Here is a 23,663-nt window from a genome sequence, read left to right on the forward strand (position 1 = left end):
GAAATCAATGATCGCAGTAAAGTAGTTTATTGGCATGTATTCAATTTTACCTTCGCAATTGACAAATTCCTTTTTGGTTCCCTCCAAAATGTAAACGCAGAACATGCATAGACAGATCAACTCGACCGTAAAATCGCCCACTTCAATCCGTAGCAACAAAGTCAAATAAAGCGGTATTAGTGCAAGAACAAAATGTAAACAGAAGCACTAGTTAATAAACATTTCAATATTGCAGTAAGAAATCTAACATGTTTAGAGCACGTGTCAATTAAACGCATTGTATTCGTGAAGGGACTGGATATTAGCTTAAAAATGGACGATCAATTTTTTGTACGGCAAAACAATACAGTTCTAATGTAACGAAGAGGATATTGTACTCACAGGCAGCAGATAACCTTAAATAACTTTAATATTCAATTTACTTCGACTTTCTCGCTACATGTCACTCGGTGTTTCGTCTACAGATGTAGACCATTTTAATTTTATGACGCGTCATCTGGTTGGTTGTTCTAATAGCCAGCATTGTGTTGGCCAATGATATGGCGTTTTACAACCGAGCATTCGGTCGACAAAAAAATGGCAGCAAAACACAGACATGTAGCGAGAAAGTCGAAGTTAATTGAATATTAAAGTTATTAGCCGAACAGGAGATCGGTAAGTTGTGTAATCACGTTGCTTTTAATATCTTTTAAAGAATCCATTTGCATTAGTTCGGCAACTGCATGGAAACATATGTAAGTTCTCGATGAAAACGGTAACGTCCCGTGTTCCACAATATTCCAGCAATAGGCATATAGTGCGTTTCATACCTTGTGTATATATAATACCTATACGAGGGGTATTTTTTCAAACTGTGTATTTGTGTCAATATTCGTTGTTCTAAAGTCACATTAGATAAACATTTGACAATCTGGAACCCTTGGGGGTAAGCTTGGGGGGCGGGAGGTAGGGTCCGGGGGTGCAAATTTATGATACTGCTTCATGTGATTGTACTCGTTAACACAATAATTGTATTAAGAAGCATGCGTGTTATAACGGATCCACACTTCCATTCCATAAAGCACGTTGCCCCGTGCACCACATTGGGTAAGAATCATTAGTAGACCCTGCCTTTATATGTTTCATTCCGTTTTCCGTTACTCTATGGTAAAGGAAATGTTACCTTTTACTACTGTGCAATTAGCGATTGGAATGCTTTGCCAGATACAGTAAAGAAAATTGATAATAAACACAAGTTCAAATAAGCTGTTAAGAACCATCTATTGTGCTAAAACACTTTAATTGTACTTTTATAATATGTGTGTACTAGTCATTCATGGCAAATATATTATAGAAACATGATAGTAACAACTTACATGTATACTCAAATTATCAGGGACTTACTGTTCATATTGTGTAACTTTCTCACAGGATTATATCATAGTAAGTATAACCTAAACTGGACCCCATTTGAAATAAGCTTTCGAGCTTTCATGGGCAATCCTAGGTTTTTACACTATATTATCCAAGTTATTTCTTTTTACATACTAAGTTTTCCCTAAAGTTGTGAATTTGTTTCTATAATATATCAAATTACTAGTCTGTGCTGAAAATCTGTGATAACAAATATATGTGACATGTTTAACTGTGATAATCAAGCAATATATTATATTCCAGTATAGTCACATTAAATCATATTTTAAGTGTGAGGAAGTTACTGATCTGTTCCCTTCAAATCTAATTTGAGGTGATACACTTCCTTAAGACTATTTTATATTGTTTCACTTTTGTGTTCATTTTCTTTGTCAAATCATATTTTATAGTATTTTATGGCAGTTTTTATACCATAGGTTTTGATCAGCAGCAATCTCACAAATGCCTTTAGTTAAAATTGTTATGTAATTTTGTAAGATAACTTGTATATTATGTGTTTTATAACCTGAATAAAAATCAATCAATCAACAATGATCGTATTGTACGTGTCGCGGAGGAGATTGTTTATGAATGAATAAAATAGTCCACTTTCTGCAGCGTCTTCATGACGTAGTATTTTTGCTCAGTCCGTTCATAACATGAGGCTATTGATTATGCGCCTGTCGATAAACATAGGAAAGTCCACGGGCGATAACAACGCAATAGGTTACGCTCTCACATACACCTCAATGACGTATTACAGGTCGTAAATTGAGGCTATTAATAGATTCGGGAAAAAGTAAACGCTTATTTATATTCTCAATATATAAAACGTTGAACATAGGTTCAACAATAACTTCAGCGATACGATAGACAAAAACAAAAAAATGTTTCATAATCGCTAAACCCAAATATAACAAACAATTTATAATAATAATACGAATGACCTGTTTCGTAACCTCGTTCCTGCTACTACAGCGGGTATTTCTGGAAACCAAATATAACAAACAATTTATAATAATAATACGAATGACCTGTTTCGTAACCTCGTTCCTGCTACTACAGCGGGTATTTCTGGAAAACGTTCTTTGGTTCTCAACAGTTAGCGGCGATCTTTTGTATTTACGGGTGCTAGCAACGCAATAGTAGAAGGTTTGTAGAAGGTTTAGCTTTTTTTATATTCACAGTTCTCAATACATATACAGTTTTATATGAGTTCATCAATTACTACAGGCATACTATAGGCAACCTCGAAAATGCTTTATAATCGCTAAAACCGAAAACAACTTAATATATTATATCAAATAGATTTATAACAATAAATATCTTTTAAAAATGTAGTCGGCGTATACGCTGACTTTGAAATAAAGATAGCAATTTACTTTTCTAAATAAATGAATACAATTAAAATAAAGTTTCACTTGTAAGTTGCATATTTACCGCATGAAATGTGTGTTAGCATTGTTAGACCACACATTAGTGTGAGTAGATAAAAAAAATATACTACGGGAGAGCACTTCATATGTGTCCTCATATGCCTTGTTATGAGTATCTTTCTTCACTATCGAAATATATGGTATGTTGATATTTGATTTAAACGCAGTTTTCTTTCGACACTTTTAAATCACACGTCAATAGCACCGTCATGCGAAAATGGGTCCTATGCGTTTCGGCAAGCGTTTGTTAAACCCAACATGTGCTTTTGCGCAGTCAGGCCATAGGCGATGCTGTTCGCTATAAAATCACTCAATATGTTATTTTTCTCCTTACCAGAAGGAGAAATAGCTGAGTGGGCTATTTATATGATGAGCGAATATGGAATAAGACCCATTTTCGCATGACGAGGGTCATTACAAATCTCATTGCGAATTGAAAATGCCACATTTAAGAACAATGCGTTTTGATTCAAAATTGAATTCAAAATAGCAAACTTGTTCATAATGGCAGCCTATCCATACATTAAGGAATGATTTCCAGACGTGCTGACCAAGAACGGCAAACATTTTGGTATGATAATTAAACCATTTTCTCTTATCGTGACACTATACTATTTCGCTAATGATTGTTTTCTCATCTTGGAGGCGAAAGTGAATTTCTGCGAGATGGATTGTAACGCGTAATTGTAACAGGGCCACAATTTGTGTCGTTTGAGCATACAGAGAGTAGTCCGGAATTCCTTACACTGAACAGTGCTACATCCTTTGAATTGAGCACATACGCAGTGATGTAGCAAAAATTCAGAGGTTGTATCTCGAATCAGCTTATTAAATATTCGAAAATATTCATGCGTGTCTGTTGGCGTTATGTAAAAGTCACTAAGATAAAAACTGAGTAAAACAGCTACGCCTTAAAGCGCATTAGTGCTCTATACCTATGTTTATGTCAGCGTTGTTGACACCGTGTGAACTGCTCGGGTAACAAGTAAAGCGTAAACAGCAATGTTTATATACTTTTATTCCTCCATATACAAGATACGAAGATTATTCTATATTTTGAATTTGTATATGGTGTCAAAAATCAAAAGTTTTGTACATGGAACTTTCATTATGGAGTTATAATCTTGGTGAGATAGTTATTTGATATCAGAAAAAATATTCCTTTAATATAATGGTGACTGCAAATTTTCTTTATATTAAGTTATCAGTACCATTTTCATCATACTTTCTATGCTTTCAGAACCACCAAAAAGCATGTTGTTTTTATTTTGTCTAAGTTATTTCTGTGAAATAATAAGGGTGATAAAAAGTGCACACAAAACTCGACCCGTGCGCTATGACACACACTTTATAAAGTTGAATGACGTGTGTTCATTTCAAACTTGCGATTGCTTTTGAAAAATGAATTGCGTGTTAAATTATGCAATAGCGAACATCTTCAGTGCCTTCAGCGCTTTGATTGTATAATACTACCATATAAACTTTGCTGGGGAAATTTTTCAGTTTGCGGTATCAGTTGTTATAAGATTAATCAGGTAATAGAGCTGTATTGAGTGGACTGGTGTAAACACATAACTGAAGCGAACACTTATTGGAAATGTATGATGAATTAAAAGGGACTTGTTTACAGTTCGCCAAAATAGTTTTTGTTATAGAATCAAAAAAATGTATTGATGTATTATATTCAAACGTGACCAAGAACACACCCGACTATGAACGGAGTAAATATGTATATATTTATAGATAATAATGTTCAATATATATCGGTTATATAACAAATCTTTTGGTTGTTTATGTCGATTGTTTGGAAACTTATATAACGTACAAAACATTTAAACTCAGTTCATTTCAAATGCTTCAGCGGTAGCAATTGGGCATTATCTCCTTAACAACATGGATTCGGACCCCTGGGATAACATTTTTATTAAACTTACAAATGCGAAAAACATTAACATTTGAATTCATACAGGACGGTTTTGGTCTTCCATACTGTAGTTTCACTTGTATGAGACGTTCATTGGTTTTATATTGTGTGCGTCTGTAAGTTTAAAATCTTTAAAATTGTTTTATTGTTCAAAATAAATAGCCTGTTTTGTTTGTGTGTTTTTTTCTGAGAAATTATCCTTTCTTAGCGTGTGTGTGGGTGTGTGTTGAGAGGGGATGGGGTTTTTGTTTATTTTTATGTTATTGCGCCAAACAAGCCTATATCAATTGTATCAACCAAAGTCTATGTTGTTGTTGTTGTTTGTTGAAGAAGTAGAAGAAATAGAAGTGGTTTATGTAGTACTAAAAAGCTCCGCAGATTGCTGCGCTCTTATGGAATCTAAGATAACGACTGTCGGGTTTCTTCTGCTGAGTCAACATTTATTTTACATAGTTAACATTCCATGCATTTAGCGTAATTTGTGCAATCATTTAATAAACAAATACAAGGAAGTTTTACAACACGTCAAGATATTACGCCTTTTCGGAATAAATATCTTAAAACCCCATGATAAAATGAAAAACACCAACGTTTCTATCTTCCAATTACAATGTAGTTTAAACTCAAACGAACATTGCCGTATTCAAGTATGTGTATCATAGTATTACTGATACCGACACATTTTTAGCAATACGAGATTGTCAAACTTCATTTCACAAAAATATTGGAGAAGACAAAAACCCCTTAAAACTACCATATTGAATATAAGATTGAGCATGATACTTTCTTGTATAGTTGTTTTTGCCGTTATCAACAGTAATTAAGTTATTTTAAGGCGATCCGTTAACCAAATCATGCTTTTTTTCAGTGTTAGAATGTGAACCTTTAATAAATGCACATAAAATTGAAACGAAATTTTGTCATGACATTTTCCCACATGGCCGGGGATCCAATGTGTATACCACCAATCTTCGAATTACCTATTGCGCTCTAAATATAGCATTTTAAATTAAGTAAGGTAAAACTTTTTATAATCTGTAAGGCATGCTTATATTATGTTTGTTCATCACGCAATTGGTAGTAACTCGTTCTCCAACTATACCATTTTTAGTGTGAGCGTTAGCTCACGCTAATGTTACAGACCATATTTATTTGTGGGCGAAGCTCACAAATAATGCAGACGCAATTTTACAAATCAGTATGGATCAGTATGGGCTTAGGTACGGCAGGAACCGTAACCCGTGACTGCCTGTGTGGATAACTCCAGTAAACTTTAGCAGACGATAATGCTTAAAGCGTCTGCTTTAATCTCCGCATCTACCTGTTCTCACTGGTACAGTACATAGAGTGTATTTAACAACTTGCAGAAGACAACGTTGGCCAGTCTAGTGTTTATCTTTGAAATCTGTACATATTTGTGCTTTCAGGGAAAACGGGGCTTAAAAGCCGGATCTCACTTGCTTGATTTTGCGGTGGTAAAATATTAACCAACATTCACTAGTAGGCTGGGTTTATCTGCCGGTGATTTGCTGCTAACGTTAGAGTTTTTATAAATAGAATCACGTGTTTGAGCAGACAGCATTTGGTATACTGTTGAATCTGAAACTTGCTTTGAGTCATTCGCTAGCTACTTGCCGAGAGAAGTTCATAACCTATCAAGTGGGCGATGCTAAGCATTAACAGGGAAATTTGAATTTCAAGCAGACAACAAAAAACTTTCTCTGTAAGTCAATAACTATATAACTTTCAGCCACCAAATTATACATACATATTGTTTGTTTACTTAAGTATATGTATGCGAAATTTCATTGGAAAATATTAAATACAAACTTGAAATATTATTTCCGCAAGCAAATCTTCTAAATTGTATGAACCTTTTCTATGATTTCTTACGTTAAAATATTATGAAAATAATTATTTTTGTCTTCTGCAGTTTACACACAAGTGTACAACTGAAAAGTAGACATTGTGTGAGTTTGTTGCCCTTTTATACTGCTTCTTTGGTGTTTAATGCATGTCAAATAAGATTATATAGCCTGTGCACACTGATTAGCTGTATCAATTATTTGAAAAAAATACACACATCTCGACCTGTGCTTTAAGACACACTCTTTATAAATTTGAATGGGTTGTGGTCATTTCAAATTTGCGATATAAAAAGCTATAACATAATTTTGAAAACTGAGTTGCGTCTAAGATTATATACCAGCGAACAAATTCAGTGCCTTCAGCGCTTTGATCTTCACTCCGTCCACAAGTATTGCTTTCTGAATCTATGCAGGATAATACTCGCAGCTCGCATCTATATGCCATTAAAATACCGCTGTGCACTATAATTAATTTATCACATGCTATACCCTGTTTCCAATGTAATACCAATGTAATTCAACAATTACATATTTTTATATTACACATGTTGACGCGTTAAAACATCTACAGGATGACTTAAGGAACACGGAAAAGGGGAATTGTAAGAGCGAAAAAAAAAGAAGAAATGTCTGTAAAAAACATATATTCGATATTTGCAAAATTTGCCATGCACATTCGACAAGTAAATTAAGATCAAACATGCATATAAAGCCAATCTTGAACTTGATTACATGTATAAAAAATACTTGAACAACACGATTTTAATTGTGAGCTTTCATAAAATTAAACACAACTTACACGCCGTATATTTTTTATGATATTTTGAGTTATATGTATTATGCTTTTAAATGCCTTAAATCGATAGATTTAAACATCACATCTTACGAGATTAAGTACAAAAAGAAAGAAGTAGGAAAGAAATAAGTTAGCTCTACTGGGATGTAAACTATGGTTCTTTGGAATTAAAGGCTTACCCCTTAACATCTCGACTATCCAGATTGTGATATTCAGTTATGCATTTTGCTCTTAATATGAAAGATCCACGTGCTGTCACAATATTTAAATAACGATGATTTCTTTAAAATAAAATGTTAATTTATGTATGTATAACTGTCGTAAGTGTGAATGTGTGCCCTTATAAACAGCGTTCTTAAAAAAAAAATGAAAATTCGCAATTCTTTAATGTTTGTTAGTTAGGACAGCTGTCAAATGGCCATGTGTAACGTTACATGATAAAATGTATTTGGCACGATGTGCTTAAGCATTGCTAAGAATGACATACTTGAAGGCTTCGGGTATCAAATTATATCGATATATATATATATATATATATATATATATATATATATATATATATATATATATATAATTAAGTTCAGATAAAGCTGACAGATTTAAATGTGAGCATCACTAAAATCTGATAAAACATAAGTCTTGCTAAAAGTTCAGATAAGGCTCAACATGCTATTTATTAAAAAATATGTATTCGTGTATTTAAGATCATAATGGCAGATATTGGCGCTGACTTTAACCATGTTTTAATTTGATAGTAAAAACACTAGTTTATCATTATCACATAGTGAATTAAAAGATCTCATTAGCTTTAGAGATAAGGTCAATCCTAACAGAGTTGTAGGCATCACAGTGAAACAAAACATGTGATTCATTTTCAATAGCTAGCTTACATACGGGACAGACACGCAGATTTTCTGGAATATTCTCATACCTTCCAGTCTCTAATCTAAGGCGAGCAATTCCACATCTAAACTTAGCAAGAGAAGATCTATGTCGTAAGGGAAGTGTAGATGTTACATACGTTTCTACAGCAAATGTTTCTTTAAACTGTCTATAAGTTCTAAGTTTATTACGCCCCCTACCAGATGGCCGGACTTCAGCATTAACATTATTTCTTCATATACTAACATATTTATGCATGGTGTGAGACAACACTTGTTCACAAAATTCTCTCAGGTTTATGTCACGACAGTCATTCAATGGATGTAACAAACAGACATCGTTAAAATTAGTTTTACATTCAAACTGCCAATTCTTACAAGTTCTGCTACTTTTAACCAAACAAAACAAAAATACTCTTTGATTCATTCTTCCACTGTCCATATTAACAAGTCTATGCAAATGGTGTGCAATAGATTTCCACCGTTTAATGTGTGGTGGTTGCCAGGCAGTGTCGCCATACAAAGCATGTATAGGCGTGTATCGGCCTGTACCAAGAAAAAATCGAATAGCTCGACTTTCTACTGCATTAATGCACAAAATGATTAAGTGCCCCAAATGGCCGCACCATATGAAATTATAGGCCAGACTGTAGTATCATATAGTTTTGGTAAATATTTTATATGGCAAACCGCCCGCCGATTTACATTTAGCAATCAGAAGAACAATGGCTCTACCTGCACTTTGTGCCACACATGTAGCAGTGGCACCATAATCTAAATGCTCATCTGACAGGAGACCAAGGTACATGTACTTGTTCACAACTTGCTGATTGTTATCATATATTAACTGAAAATGTCTTCTACCTTATGGATGTGAAATGCGAAGCGTTAACTGAGAACATAATTATCAATTATAGCTTTTAGAAATAACTACCCATTCCCCTTTTCAAGACTTATATAATATAAGATTTATAATGGTATTTGTGGTAGTCAGGATCAGTACTTTATTCCGGGCATTCGGGTTCTTAAAAAAATCCAGTATTCAAACATATTCGAATCATGCAATACGATTATTCGAATTCCATTTCATTATTCGTTCCCATCCGTTGTTAAAAGGCAAAATGTAGGACTAACCGGTACATTGCATACGCAGCACAAAACATATAAAAAATATCTTTATCTGATTTATTATCATCAACAAAGAACAAATTAGACCTTCAATTATTTGTTGCAATTCAGAGTGTTTAACCATTATAGATAGATAGATAGATTTATTCGGAATATGCATGTCAAATAATAACATAAACAATTTATCACATTTGCATTAGAACAAGATAAATTTAAAACAAACACATATACTGACCACTAAAAATATCACAGATCAAATTGAAATCATGAGGTATACATGTGTGTTACATTTACAATACCTTAATACAATTTCTCAGATGCTTAAAACAAATTAGATTAGAACAAAACACATATATATTACATTACAGAATTAAAATTGACTCAATGAGGTAAACATTTGAGATACATTTACATGCATGCTGGGAAATTTGTCGTCTGCTAAAATGTAGTCTGCTGAATTTCTAAAATAAGCATTTTCTTCGATTTTGTTCAAAGAATACTATCAGAATAGCAAACAGTTTGGATCCTGATGAGACGCCACGTTCATTGGCGTCTCATCTGGATCCAAAACTGTTTGCAAAGGCCTTCAAAATTCGGTTCCAGCATTAAAGGTTAAAAAGGTGCAATATAACATTTGACTATCACCTTAAGGTCGCAAGCGATTAAACTAAAATATACATTTAAATAATAATTACCTTACACAAATTAACAAAATGTTTACACAAATTTAATTTATATACACATTCTTTGTAATATTTATATTTTATTTACGCACATTTACAGTCACATCTACCATCGTCATGTAAAAATGCAATGTTCAAGATAAACGCGTCTTTCCTAGTTTTACTTCTTGATGATATTTTTAACCAAAGTCCACACACGAAACGCTGACATTTGCAGACCTTTCTTTTTATGCGGCTTGAAATGCATTGACGTGCTTTGCTCCTCCTCTTTTGGCAACGAACTCAGCGTCTTACGCCTAGACGTCGTCGTTTTCGAAGATCCGAAAACTCCCGTCATGAGGGTCTCGTTGTTGAGCGCCGGGTGTAGAAACAGCTCTTCGAAAATGGCCGTCAGTTCTTCGTCGCCGTTCTGCGCTGAAACCTCCACGTGCGGATGCTCCCATTCTACGGTGACCAAGCAGTCAGCGACAACCGGATGTACCTCTCGCTCCGTGATGTCTATCTTATTACCGACGACGACTATCGGAACATCGGCGGTTCGCATTTTCACTATGGCGTCGCGCATACAGCGGATATATTCGAACGAGTAGAAGTCGTCGACGGCGTAGACGAGGACAAACGCGTCGGCGCGCCGGATGTTCATCTTGATGAGCGCCGGAAGCGCCGTCTCGTCGGTGTCGATCAGATCAACTGTGAAGTCCTGCGACATAAGGACGTGTTTGCTGACTTTTCATTGAGTGCAGCTCAGTCACTTTCCGTTTCCTTTCCGTTTCTGCACAAACCATTCGGCGATCGTGGTCTTGCCGACGAATTTCGAACCCAGGAGAACGATACGCGCCTTTGTGCTCAGCGTTGTCAGAGCTCGCAGTCGCATGGAGTTATAGAGGTCTCTAAAGTGCAAATAATTAATTAGATAATGTGTTTTCGAAATTATTTTTTTCTTTGGTATAAATCCTATACAATGGTTCAAAACTCTTAGCAAAGAATGTTGTGGAGGCGTTTTAATACAGTTACATTGCATATATTCTTTAATAATATTTTTTGTATAATAATTTCAAACTTAAAACTCAATTAAATCATTTCGGTTTGTTGTAAAATGTCGAACAAAATATATGTACTTACGGTAATGAAGTCATAGAGTTTTCCATGGCTGTCGTGGTGGTGTCCTATATAGTATAAAATAAGGATGCAATGGTGAATATTAAGATTTTTTTATCAATAAGAAAAATCAACTATAAACAATCTATGCAGAAATGCTTGTTGTCTCAAAATACACTGCCGCTTGTCAGGTAGAGCCGCTGTCTTTATAGGTACTGGAATTCGCAGTTTCGTTAAATGTGTTAATACGAAGGAAAACAGTGTTTACGTCTTAATGCTGCTTTTATATAATATAATACAAGTATTATGTAATTGTTAAATAAGTGTATACCATTTCCAACCATTGTTTGGTATACTTCAAATATTCAAATGGTGTACACCGAACAAGGAATATTTTGATGTAATAAATGGCTATCGACATTTCAAAGTGCAGGATCACCTTACTTTGTGGGGTTACCCCTTTTAACTTTAATGGAGGTAAACACCACCGTTAGTGGTGCTTTATTTTAAGTAACATTTTAAAACAATTTTTCAATAAACAAGCATAGATAAAAAAAAAACTTGAAAACAAACGAAACGCTTTTGTGATTTTTTGTTACTGTTTTTCAGCGATGCAAGGATTTTGAGACCAGATATAAAGCTGCCTGGTGGAGGTCCACCAGGGTCATACTCGGAAGTATGCATGCACGTGCAGAGAGACGCCGAGGTGCAGCTTTTCCGGGACAGCGCCCGCAAGTAACCACGGACCACCAATTGCAACAAGTGCCATCAATAAACCGTTGAGTTCCGTGCTAGTGCGATTTAAGATACTGTGTTCGATTCAGTCACTACTTCTGGGTACATTGGCACTACTAACAAGTTATACGAAAACACCATGTTTATCGTGAAGTTGTTTACATTGTATATAGTTGCAAGAGTCCCGTTTGAACATTTATTCGTAACTTTTGTTGCAGTTGTGGCAATGGATCATCGACACGTAACATCTGCGATTCATTTTTATAGAGGTGATGACTTTATATTAGCATGACATGTTCAGGAAACAATTTGTACTCATGTAATAACTTCAAGAGATATTCTTTTGTTTTAGTTTTGACGTCGTATGTCTAGTTATGAGCCAGATTTGTATTCGTGTGTTGTAAAATCGTACTAAAGTGTATTGTTTAAATACTGCATGTTTTCTATGTATAAATAGTCATTATTAGATATTTTAATATAAGCGCACTATTGCATAAAATCATCGCAATGAGGGCATCCAACAGTCAATTCATATTTTTTAGCATGTGATGATATTACTGTATATTTGTTATGTTTTAATACAATTACGGACTTATGGACATTTCTACTACGATGAGTACCTGTACTGTATTTTAATAAGCACATGCATTCAATATGGATGCATATCTACTTATTTAATTAAATTAAAATCATGCTTTTATTCTGGAAGATGTAATAATTATTTGTAATTATAAATAAATGAAAACAACAGCACCAGAAAAAAGCAACAACAACAACAAGCGTAAGCCTTTACTTATCTAGTTTCCAATAAAGTTACAAGTTGACCAAGTGCTGTAGTAACAAAACAAACTATGATATAAATCAACAAACATATACCACATAATACATAACCGACTTCTTTAAGGGACTCGGACTCGCAGTTTTTATTGAAGGTGTTAATGAGAAGGGCGTCTTAACTCTACGTGTTGGTAATTAAGTATTGACGTTATTGATTTTATGCATTATATAATTATTATTTACATCATTATGTAATTGTATTATATAATTATTATATTATTGAAAAATAAAACTTAAAATGTTTACCATGATAGTGTATCCTTACTTCAAACATTTAACTGTGAAAAAGTAGTAGTATTATGAAACTAAATAATTTTTTTTTATTTTTCATATTTTTTGAAATTCAGTGGACACAATTTTATGCACATGTCTAATTTTCTACAACGTTTTTAATATTATTAAATTTCCTTAATAAACTCTGTAGAAATATACCCTAATTGTTTGCCAACTTTAATTCTTTACACTGTCATGTTGTTTTTTCGGTGGTAATTGCACTCATCATCCTCTAACTGCTGTTATTGATGTTGCTGTTCATACACCTGTTCTGATATTTCTGTAAATGCTGTTCATCATGGTAGGTGAACTAAATCCAACGTATACTGTACTACCGGCTAAAACTAATAAGGCGCTCATTTGTTTTCAGAATTATATGGATTTATATCATTTCTGGAAAGAAAACAAGGCACATCGTCAGGCCCACTGTCTCTTTCTTGTTTGATGATTCTGAGGAAAGATTACCGGTATCACACAATAAAATCAACAATATCGTTTAAATATATACAAAGAAACGAGCGCTTTCTTACTGTTTATGTTTCTAAACTTCTAAGTTAAAAATAAAATTTAAAGTAATAATTATGCAATTATTATAATTTGATAAAGAACAAAATATAATGCTGTTGCCATTTATTCAAGTTGTGGAAGATTAAAGCCGCCGACATAGAGGTAATGGCGACACGGAGGGGCGTGAGCCGACATAGACATCGAAGCTCATTGCTTACGACCAAACACTACGAAGCCCACGATTATGGCAAATAATCCGGGACTGGTTGCTGCGCATGATGTTTTCGCCTTCTCGAACGACGAACTCAGACACACGTCAGAAGGGAAATCGTCTGACGACAATTCGAGGCGGGATGAGTCGTGAAAACAGTACGGATGACGGGGATTGCTTTAGATCTTGTTGCGTGGGACAACTCGGGCAAAGAGAATGATCGGAACAAGGTGTGTTATCAAGCAGTACGAATATGGTTACTATGCATATTCTATCAATCGGAGAACACAAGAGTGTAAAAGAAATCTAGAGCGTGAGAAAGACCTACGTAGGAAGAAAATATTGATCTACGCGGAATGAAAGAACAGATAATGCGGAACTGGATTATGATTGCTATTGTGTGGTATAGTCGCAGCAAAGGAGTCCGAAAACAGACGATTGGTGGAAAGAAAATAAAACAATTCGCAAAGCGACGCCATCTAAGTACCTTCACATTTCAAAGGACAAAAGCATTGAAGGCGTCAATAAAGACAAGATTTGCCACCGGGGTATTCATAAGCTTACGCTCTACGATTGGCCAAACGATGTGAAACCTGTCGAACTCAGTGCGCTTTGTATATAATGGAACATGAAAGCAAAATGTTGGCGGAAAGATATGGATTATGCTTCCATAGAAAGAGACACGAGGTTAACAAAATACTAACCTAAATACTAATACGCCAACTAGGCGCGTAATGTATTTACTTTAGAAAGAATTGTTTTTTATCTTGCCTTGAAATTTAAGAAGAATATGATGTGGTGTGGTTTGTTATGTGTCAAGTTCGGCAAGTGTAGCAATTAGTAATTACACATTAACTGGCCCAATCATTTTAAATAACTTCTATTTAAACGAGGAAAGAGAAAATGGTAAAAGGTCATTAGCCATTAGCCGCAGTTATTCCGTACGTTCTATGAGTTGACCAGTGTTCTCAGAGTTCGGTGTAGGTTTCTCCGTTAACAAAGCTGTAATAATTGCAAAAACATACATATGTAGTCCGATTGTTTAAATTGGTTTTATAAGCAGCACTTTGTTTCCTTTTTGAGAATCATATGAATCTTAGAGATCTTGACAGATGTACAACAAGTTAGCCCTTGAAATATACATTTACAACAACAACAACAACAATTGGTTTATTTTTACTGAAAGGCTTCCGGCCAAAAATACAAATACATGCAGTAATCATAAGTAGTGAGATTGTTCACAATATCAACAAAAGTAATGGTGCGACGTGCAAAGTAATAAAATTGCTTATTGATATATGGCAAACATTTAAACGTTAGTTAAATGTATTGAAACCAATATTGGAGGCGGGTATTATGAATAATTTAGCAGCAAATTTACAAATATGCACAATATGCGAGTTTGACTTCAGTTGCAGTACACATGCCAGTAACGTATATGCAACGTCAAGATATCTTCGAAATACAAAAAAAGCTTGCTGCCTGGTGTCATACCTAATAAGCACAAAAAATATTCTGATAATGTACATTCTAAGCAGTTATCAATAAAAAAGAGTTTTCTTATATGATCATAAACAGGGCAGACTAATAAATAATGACACTCATTTTTAATACTATACATATTTCGAGGTCGTCATTTTTCAGCAGCCATATACAAACAATATGAAATTCCTCACATCGAATAGTCAATATCCTTGCGACCCCCCCCCCCCCTTGATGTTGTTTGCTTACGTCATAAACGTATATTTGCATATTGTAGCACATAATGTAAAATATATGCCCCGTTCGTGAAGAATTTCCCTGTTTTGCACGAGCAGTCAATTTGTAGCACGCGTGTAACTTAAAAAATATATGTTAGTCCATTGTTTCTCGTTTTTTTCTAATATAAACGCATGTTTGTGAAATTCAAAATTATGTTAAGACTCGGAGTTTTCTAGCACTCCCACATAATTAACCTACTTTTCTCGCGAAAGTTGGGACGAATTTTGAATTTTAGCTGCAGTTTCCAGCTATTACAGTTTTTACGGAATGTTAAATAACGCGTATCAATGGTCACAAGTTATACCTCAAATGTACTGCTGACGCCAGAACAATGCGGTGTCTATTTTTTTGCCACCGCGACCTCCGAAACGACGCCTGCCGTCAAAGCAGTGTTCAACTTCGCGATGGAAACAATCAGAATTTATTCGAACGTATACTTTTATTTCTATTACTTCGTTGCTTGATTTGTTTGGGCGTTGCGCGCGCGAAAATGTTGATACACGATTTTACTCAGTCAATCACTGGTACGTTACAATCTATAGTGTTTATATTGCTGATAAGAATCGTGTGCTTAAGAGAAAATAAATGTGTCTGGTCGTGTTATGATAACTACTGCCATCAATTAACGATGAGATTGTTAGCATACGGAGGTGTGGAATACTTGTTTAGTGTTTTATCTGTCCGTTTGCAAGGGTGTTAATAAGAATGTTTCCTCCACTGTTTTAACATATTGTACAAGTTGTTCACAGTTCATCGTCTCGCAATTAACACGACACGGGAACACCCACTTGGGTTTACTTCAAATGACCACTCATTTTAATTGCAATATCATAGAGCCACGATTATCTAATCATATTTTACTTTGCTGGTCGCTTTGCGCCGTTGGTATATACACACGCTTCTCACCTCGGGACCCGCTTTCAGTTTCCGAGCAAGCAATATGCAAGGATGCTTGGTGCTCGTTATACCGGACAGGTGGGTTTTCACCCCGTACCCCGGCATCCTCTAGCAATACACGACCAGACCACCATTGACATCTTTAAATAACAGCTCATGGCTATACATTGCAGCTATAATTCAAAATTCGTCCCAGGGCTTCTAGTGTTTTCCAAAACTCTTACCTTAATTGCCTATTAGACTCACGAAGGTTGGGACAAGTTTCAAATTATAGCAGCATCCTCAAGCTGTTTAGCTGTAATTTAAAGATTAAATCGCATCGGGCGCTGAAGGACCCCATAAACAGCGAAATACACGCATTTCTTAATTTAGTTACTCAAGTATTGACCAATATACGTGTTTGCAATATATCAATTGATTGAGGCGCTGGAGCATTCATTTCAAACCAGCTATATGTTCCAAATACAAATTCACTTAATCTACTAACTACTTTAAAGTTAAATGAAGTCGCGATACGCCCTTCTCGTGTTTGGATTGATTTCACGCGCTCAAGTGATAATACGAAGGAATCATAAAAAATAAGTCTTGTTTGGAAATTAATTAGGATTACGTTCATATTTATTAATAGTTTATTAACGTCTCTTCAGTACACATGTTTTACAACTATATACATGTACACATACGAGTCATTCATTATATTACAAGTGTATTGTCACTCAGTACAAACAAAGTTATAAGAGACAAATCTCTATTTAAAACATAGGCAGTTAATACTTTACATATAACGAAATTAAAAATTTTACTAAAACATAAACTTGCATATCTTAGCATTCACACACACTTAGCATATATATATACATATACACACATACATAAACACACATACATATACACACATACATACATTATACATAGGATTTTTTTTAATGGAACTCTATCATCAGGCAGATGTGAGCACCACTAAAATCTGATAAAACATAGGTCGTGCTAAAAGTTAAGATAAGGCTTACAGATTTTACATGCGAGCATTACTAAAATCTGGTACAACATAAGTCTTGCTAAAAGTTCAGATAAAGCTGACAGATTTACATGTGAGCATCACTAAAATCTGATAAAACATAAGTCTTACTAAAAGTTAAGATAAGGCTTAAAATGCATTTATAAAAAAAAGTATGTGTTCGTGTATTTAAGATCATATGGCAGGTATTGGCGCTGTCTTTAACCATGTCTTCACTTGATAGTACAAACACTAGTTTATCATTACACATAGTGAGTTAAAAGATCTGTTTATCTCATTAGCTTTAGAGATAAGGTCAATCCTAACAGAGTTGTAGGCATCACAGTAAACAAAACATTGGATTCATTTTCAATAGCTAGCTTACATAAGGGACAGATTTTCTGGAATATTCTCATACCTTCCAGTCTCTAATCTAAGTGGAGCATTCCACATCTAAACTTAGCAAGAGCAGATCTATGTCGTAAGGGTAGTGTAGATGTAACATATGTTTCTACAGCAAATGTTTCTTTAAACTGTCTATAAGTTCTTAGTTTATTACGCCCCCTACCAGATGGCCGAACTTCAGCATTAACATTATTTCTTCATATACTAACATATTTATGCATGGTGTGAGACAACACTTGTTCACAAAAATCTCTCAGGTTACGTCACGACAGTCATTCAATGGATGTAACAAACAGACATCGTTAAAATTAGTTTTACATTCAAACTGCCAATTCTTACAAGTTTCTGCTACTTTTAACCAAACAAAACAAAAATACTCTTTGATTCATTCTACCACTGTCCATATTAACAAGTCTATGCCAATGGTGTGCAATAGATTTCCACCACCGTTTAACATGTGTTGGGTTGCCAGGCAGTGTCGCCATACAAAGCATGTATAGGTGTGTATCGGCCTGTACCAAGAAAAATCGAATAGCTCGACTTTCTACTGCATTAATGCACGAAAATGATTTAGTGCCCCATATGAAAGTATAGGCCAGACTGTAGTATCATATAATTTGGTAAATACTTTATATGGCAAACCGCCCGCTGATTTACATTAAGCAATCAGAAGACCAAGGGCTCTACCTGCACTTTGTGCCACACATTTAGCAGTCTCTAATAGGAGACCAAGTACATGTACTTTTTCACAACTTGCAGATTGTAATCATATGTTAACTGGAAATATCTTCTACCTTATGGATGTGAAATGCGAAGCGTTAACTGAGAACATAATTATCAATTATAGCTTTTAAAAAACTACTCTATTCCCCTTTTCAAGACTTATATAATATTTATAATGGTATTTGTGGTAGTCAGGATCAGTACCTTATTCCGCGCATTCGGGTACTTAAAAATCCAGTATTCAAATAAATTCGAATCATGCAATACGGTTATTCGAATTCCATTTCATTATTCGTTCCCATCCGTTGTAAAAAGGCAAAATGTAGGACTAACAGGTACATGTGTATGATTGCATACGCAGCACAAAGACATATATAAAATATCTTTATCTGATTTATTATCATCAACAAAGAACAAATAAGAACCTTCAATTATTTGTAACAATTCAGAGTGTTTAACCATTAGAGATAGATAGATAGATAGATTTATTCGGCACATACATGTCAAATAATAACATAAACAATTTATCACATTTTACATACGAACAAGATAAATTTAAAACAAACACATATACTGACCACAAAAATATCACAGATCAATTGAAATCATGAGATATACATGTGTGTTACATTCACAATACCTTAATACAATTTCTCAGATGCTTAAAACAAAATTAGTTTAGAGCAAACACTATATTTAGCATCACAGAATTAAAATTGACTCAATGAGGTAAACATTTGAGATACATTTACATGCATGCTGGGAAATTTTCGTCTGCTCAAATGTAGTCTGCTGAATTTCTAAAATAAGCATTTTCTTCGGATTTGTTCAAAGAATACTATCAGAATAGCGCAAACAGTTTGGATCCTGATGAGACGCCACGTTCATGGCGTCTCATCTGGATCCAAACTGTTTGCAAAGGCCTTCAAAATTCGGTCCAGCACTTAAAGGGTTAAAAAAGTGACTAATACCTTAAGTCGCAAGCGATTAAACAAAAAATACATTTAAAATATATTATCTTACACAAATTAACAAATGTTTACACAAATTTAATTTATATTCACATTCTTTGTAAAATTTATATTTAATTTACGTACATTTACAGTCACATCTACCATCGTCATGTAAAAATCCAATGTTCAATAAACGCGTCTTTACTCGTTTTACTTCTTGATGATATTTTTAACCAAAGTCCACACACGAAACGCTGACATTTGCAGACATTTCTTTTTCTGCGGCTTGAAATGCGTTGACGTGCTTTGCTGCACCTCTTCGGCAACGAACTTCGCGTCTTCCGCCTAGACTTCGTCGTTTTCGAAGATCCGAAAACTCCCGTCATGAGGGTCTCGTTGTTGAGCGCCGGGTGTAGAAACAGCTCTTCGAAAATGGCCGTCAGTTCTTCGTCGCCGTTCTGCGCTGAAACCTCCACGTGCGGATGCTCCCACTCTACGGTGACCAAGCAGTCAGCGACAACCGGGTGTACCTCTCGCTCCGTGATGTCTATCTTATTACCGACGACGACTATCGGAACATCGGCGGTTCGCATTTTCACTATGGCGTCGCGCATACAGCGGATATATTCGAACGAGTAGAAGTCGTCGACGGCGTAGACGAGGACGAACGCGTCGGCGCGCCGGATGTTCATCTTAATGAGCGCCGGAAGCGCCGTCTCGTCGGTGTCGATCAGATCAACTGTGAAGTCCTGCGACATAAGGACGTGTTGCTGACTTTTCATTGAGTGCAGCTCAGTCACTTTCCGTTTCTGCACAAACCATTCGGCGATCGTGGTCTTGCCGACGAATTTCGAACCCAGGAGGACGATACGCGCCTTTGCGCTCAGCGTTGTCAGGGCTCGCATCGCAAGGAGTTGTAGAGGTCCCTAAAAGTGCAAATAATTAATTAGAGAATGTATTTTCGAAATTTTTTTTTCTTTGGTATAAATGCTATACAATTGTTCAAAACTCTTAGCAAAGAATGTTGTGGAGGCGTTTTAATACAGTTACATTGCATATATTCTTTAATAATATTTTTTGTACATAATTTCAAACTTAAACTCAATAAAATCATTTCGGTTTGTTGTCGTAAAATGTCGAACAAAATATATGTACTTACGGTAATGAAGTCATAGAATTTTCCATGGCTGTCTTGGTGGTGTCCTATATAGTATAAAATAAGGATGCAATTGTGAATATTAAGATTTTTTTATCAATAAGAAAATCAACTATATACAAACTCTGCAAGAAATGCTTGTTGTCTCAAAATAAACTGCCCGCTTGTCAGGTAGAGCCGCTGTCTTTATAGGTACTGGAATTCGCAGTTTCGTAAATGTGTTAATATGAAGGATAGCAGTGTTTAAGTCTTAATGCTGCTTTATATAATATAATACAAGTATTATGTAATGTTAAATAATTGTATTCCATTTCCAACCATTGTTTGTATACTTCAAATATTCAAATGGTGTACAACGAATGTAATTTTGATGTAATAATGGCTATCGACATTTCAAGTTGCAGGATCACCTTACTTTGTGGGGTTACCCTTTTAACTTTAATGGATGTAAACACCACCGTTAGTGGTGCTTTATTTTTAATAACATTTTAAAACAAAGTTTCAATAACGAGCATAGATAAAAAAAACTTGAAAACAAACGAAACGCTTTTCTGATTTTTTTTATTACTGTTATTCAGCTATGCAGGTGATCCTTAGACCAGATTAAGCTGCCTGGTGGAGGACCACCAATGCAACAATTTGCCATCAATAAACCGTTGAGTTCCCTGCTAGTGCGATTTAAAGATACGTGTTCGATTCAGTCACTGCTTCTGGGACTACTGACTAGTTATACGAAAACACCATGTTTATCGTGAAGTTGTTTACATTGTATATAGTTGCAAGAGTCCCGTTTGAACATTTATTCGTATTTTTTGTTGCAGTTGTGGCAATGGATCATCGACATGTAGCTCATAATGAACATTTTATGATTCTTTTCGTGTGGCAGATTAATTAAATGTCTGACATTCTGCGATCATCTGCGATTATTTTTATAGAGGTGATGACTTTATATTAACATGATATGTTCAGGAAACAATTTTTACACATGTTATAACTTCAAGATATTCTTTTGTTTTAGTTTTGACGTCGTATGTCTATTATGAGCCAGATTTGTATTCGTGTGTTGTAAAATCGTACTAAAGTGTATTGTTTAAATACTGCATGTTTTTCTATGTATAAATAGTCATTATGAGATATTTTAATATAAGCGCACTATTACATAAATCATCGCAATGAGGGCATCCAACAGTCAATTCATTTTTTTAGCATGTGATGATATTACTGTATATTTGTTATGTTTTAATACAATTACGGACTTATGGACATTTCTACTACGATGAGTACCTGTACTGTATTTAATAAAAGCCCATGCATTTATATGGATTATATCTACTTATTTAATTAAATTAAAATGATGTTTTTATTCTGAATGATGTAATATTATTGCAATTTTAAATACATGAAAAACAACAGCACCAGAAAAAAGCAACAACAACAACAAGCGTAAGCCTTAACTTATCTAGTTTCCAATAAAGTTACAAGTTGGCCAAGTGCTGTTGATAACAAAAATATGATAAATCAACAAACATATACCACATAATACATAGCTGACTTCTTAAGGACTCGGATTCGCAGTTTCTTTGAAGGTGTTAATGAGAAGGACGTCTTAACTCTACGTGTTGGTAATTAATATTGACGTTATTGATTTTATGCATTATATAATTATTATTCACATCATTATGTAATTGTGGATATAATTATTATATTATTGAAAAATAAAACGTAAAATGTTTACCATGATTTTGTATCCTTACTTCAAACATTAACTGTGTAAAAGAAATAGTATTATGAAACTAAATATAATTTTTTTTATTTTCATATTGTTTGAAATTAGTGGACACAATTTTATGCACATGTCTAATTTGCTAAAACGTTTTTAATATTATTATATTTCCTTAATAAACTCTGTAGAAATATACCCTAATTGTTTGCCAACTTTAATTCTATACACTGTCATGTTGTTTATTCGGTGTTAATTGCACTCATCATCCTCTAACTGCTGTTATTGATGTTGCTGTTCAATACCTGTTCTGATATTTCTGTAGATGCTGTTCATCATGGTAGGTGAACTCAATCCAGCGTATACTGTACTACCGGCTAAAACTAATAAGGCGCTCATTTGTTTTCAGAATTATATGGATTTATATCATATCTGGAAAGAAACAAGGCACATCGTCAGAACCCACTGTCTCTTTCTTGTTAAATGATTCACTTCTTAGGAAAGATTACCGGTATCACACAATAAAATCAACAATATCGTTTAAATATATACAAAGAAACGAGCGCTTCCTTTATGTTTCAAAATCCTAAGTTAAAAATAAATATAAAGAAATAATTATGCAATTATTATAATTTGATAAAGAACAAAATATAATGCTGATTCCATTTATTCAAGTTGTGGAAAGATTAAAACGCCGACATAGAGGTAATGGCGACACGAAGGGGCGGGAGCCGACATAGACTTCGAAGCTCATTGCTTACGATCAAACACTACGAAGCCCACGGTTACGGCAAATAATCCGGGACTGGTTGCTGCGCATGATGTTTTCGCCTTCTCGAACGACGAACTCAGACACACGTCTGAAAGAGAAATCGTCTGACGACAATTCGAGGCGGGATGAGACGCACACGACTTCAGAACATCGTGAAAACAGACGGATGACGGGGATTGCTTTAGATCTTGTTGCGTGGGACAACTCGGGCAAAGAGGATGATCGATAACAAGGTGTGTTATCAAGCAGTACGAATATGGTTACTATGCATATTCTATCAATCGGAGAACCAAAAGAGTGTAAAAGAAATCTAGAGCGTGAGAAAGACCTACGTAGGAAGAAAATATTGATTTACGCGGAATCAAAGAACAGATAATGCGGAACTGGATTATGATTGCTATTGTGTGGTATACTCGCAGCAAAGGAGTCCGAAAACAGACGATTGGTGAAAGAAAAAAAAACAATTGCAAAGCGACGCCATCTAAGTAACCTCACATTTCAAGGACAAAA

General features: G+C 34.8%; 2 protein-coding genes across 2 annotated transcripts; both read right to left on the reverse strand.

The window, feature by feature from the left end:
• Positions 1–10,268: 10,268 nt before the first annotated feature.
• On the reverse strand, positions 10,269–10,817 carry LOC127868687 (GTP-binding protein Di-Ras1-like). Its single transcript, XM_052410683.1, has one exon. The coding sequence runs from the start codon at positions 10,815–10,817 to the stop codon at positions 10,269–10,271; it is 549 nt and encodes a 182-aa protein (XP_052266643.1).
• Positions 10,818–10,856: 39 nt separating this feature from the next.
• Positions 10,857–20,410, reverse strand: LOC127868740 (ras-related protein Rap-2b-like). The gene is made up of 2 exons (XM_052410808.1): positions 19,821–20,410; positions 10,857–10,998 (listed from the first exon to the last, which is right to left on the reverse strand). Exons 1-2 carry the CDS (start codon positions 20,408–20,410, stop codon positions 10,857–10,859), a joined length of 732 nt encoding a protein of 243 aa, XP_052266768.1.
• Positions 20,411–23,663: the final 3,253 nt, after the last annotated feature.

The sequence above is a fragment of the Dreissena polymorpha genome, chromosome 1, assembly GCF_020536995.1.
Source record: "Dreissena polymorpha isolate Duluth1 chromosome 1, UMN_Dpol_1.0, whole genome shotgun sequence".
Lineage (NCBI taxonomy): Eukaryota > Metazoa > Mollusca > Bivalvia > Myida > Dreissenidae > Dreissena > Dreissena polymorpha.